The 2,210-nt window shown below is 36.5% G+C and overlaps 1 protein-coding gene across 1 annotated transcript in view; it reads left to right on the plus strand.

Moving 5' to 3' along the window:
* Positions 1-500: 500 nt before the first annotated feature.
* Positions 501-2,210, plus strand: part of LOC137996495 (protocadherin Fat 4-like) — a 40,640-nt gene continuing 38,930 nt past the window's right edge. The window contains exon 1 of the mRNA XM_068841933.1: positions 501-857. Coding sequence (XP_068698034.1) covers positions 719-857 — 139 coding nt within the window. The 5' untranslated portion in view covers positions 501-718. The remainder of the gene's footprint in view (positions 858-2,210) is intronic.

Here is a 2,210-nt window from a genome sequence, read left to right on the forward strand (position 1 = left end):
GTTTTAAAATATTCGATTTTTTCCGCATTTTAAAATATTCCATACATTCCATATTTTAGAATAGATCCGTGCATTCCGCCGTTCCGTTCCGTCGTTCCACCATTCCATCGAATAGGGTCAATCGAGACGTGTTTCATAAGTTCTCGGAAATAAAGTTATATATAAAGAATCATTGCGTGTGCACCCAGATTATTACAACTACCACAAAAAGTGATCTCCCAAGCACGGACAGCTGTTTTTTTGTCTTACGAGGGCACATAGACGTGCGGCGAAATTCGGCCCCCCTGTCAAGGGGAATGTCTTATGTGGGTGTATGCTGTGATGATTGATCGGTCCGATTACTTCATTTAGAAACTACGAAGAACGAGCCAAAATTCCCGCCAAAAATGATAAGTGTGAAACTGTAAATCGATACTCTTTCATTCATGCCGATTGTACTATTGGTTTGTGTCACGCCATGACTCGATATTTGCCCTTTGTGTTCTCGTTTTGAAAACACTATGCGGCGAAAGGTTATTGAGATGCAGGTATTAGTGACGTAAAAGCGTTAATATGCATGAATAAACTCTATCGAACGGAAAAAACAAAGTTTCCGAAAGCTCAATATAATTCATCACTCTCTTTCATAATGCTTCATACATTCATGATCAAGTAATTGAATCGAATCTCAAATTGTTGTGGTTCATTTGGCTCGTGAACTGTTTTTTTCGAACTTCCAATGGAGTTGCTATCTCTGAAAATATTTTTTGTGATGTTGCTGGTCATGGTGCTTTGCGAAGAAGAAGTTGACGGATGGTTTGGAAGAAGAAGACGTCGTCGATGGGTCCCACCGCCTCCACAAGATTGCACTGTCAGTGGTAAGAGAACGATGTTTTTGTGTTGGTTTTTCAACATGATGAGCTAAGATTCTCTTCCGTTTGTGACACAGTAAATCGTGTCGTTTCCCGATCATGATTTTTGAACACTGCGGTTGCAAGTTCAGCACATTCCTATAAATTATCGGTTACAGGAAAAATTTAAGGACTTGATTTAGAGCAGGTTTGTTGTTCAAACTGACTCACAAATTTGTTAAACTGAAATGTTAAACTGAAGTTAACTTTGTGCGCAACAACAGGTATTTAAGCTTAAATATTTTAACCTATATAATAATAATTGTACGCTTTTTGTTTGTTGATGGGTTCAGTTCCAGAAACTTGGATTAATTAGGAATCGTCACCCAACAGAGATTATTTAGTTACTCTTGACTAACTTTTAAGCAGAGTAGCTTGTCTCTAGTTCTTTAAACTAACAAAAAATCATGTTCATTATTATGTCTGTTGGTTTGACCACACTGTAAAATATTGATGCATCATCAGTGCGGTGTAATGACTGCAGAAAACAAGGAAGTTGTATGATTAGCGTGAAAAGTTAACTTCCTCATGTTAATTAAGGACGGTGCCTACTAATTCAAAGGTATTTTTGCCCCGGGTTATGATTATGCAGCAAATGTGTAGATCTTGACAAGTTTTATTGAAATCCAAAAAGAAAATTGGGGGTAACCGGTCACATTGATGAGTAATATTTGCAAAAAGCTTAAAATACAAAGCAATGTATGGTGTTCTTTCTCAAACTGAAGCTGAAATATCTCTCAAAAATGCATGGTTACCCCCAATTTCCTTTTTGGATACAAAGAGCACTTACTAAGATCTACTTTCTCCGGATAGTTTGAAACCATGCAAAAATATCACTGTATCAATTGGTAAGCATCACTAATAGGAAACCCGAGTATCTCTAGATGCACGGAAACAATGCGCAGTAACAATAGAAGGCACGGTCCTTAATGATATGCTTGTTCTATTCTTCTTGATCTAATAAGTGTGAACTTGCAGTTTCATTATTGCAACCTAAAATACGTACAACAGAATTTATAATCTAGTTTTCAAGCTTGATGTGGATTAACTTGTTATAATTTATATTAATCTGGACCTTAAAAGCATAGGGATCACAGGGTCAGGCAGCAAGTACTATTTAGCTTATTAGCAACCACCTTTTGAACAAATGGGGCCAGAGCAATAATATTTAACAACTCAATGAGTTGAACAAGATCTGAGTGAAGGGCTGATGCTTGAGACACCTGGGCTCACAAATTATTCTGTGGTGGTTAATTTAACTTTATCGACTTGTTTACATTTGTAAAATAAAGCTAAATAATAATAATAATAATAATAATA

The sequence above is a fragment of the Montipora foliosa genome, chromosome 3 (assembly GCF_036669935.1).
Source record: "Montipora foliosa isolate CH-2021 chromosome 3, ASM3666993v2, whole genome shotgun sequence".
In the NCBI taxonomy this organism is placed as follows: domain Eukaryota; kingdom Metazoa; phylum Cnidaria; class Anthozoa; order Scleractinia; family Acroporidae; genus Montipora; species Montipora foliosa.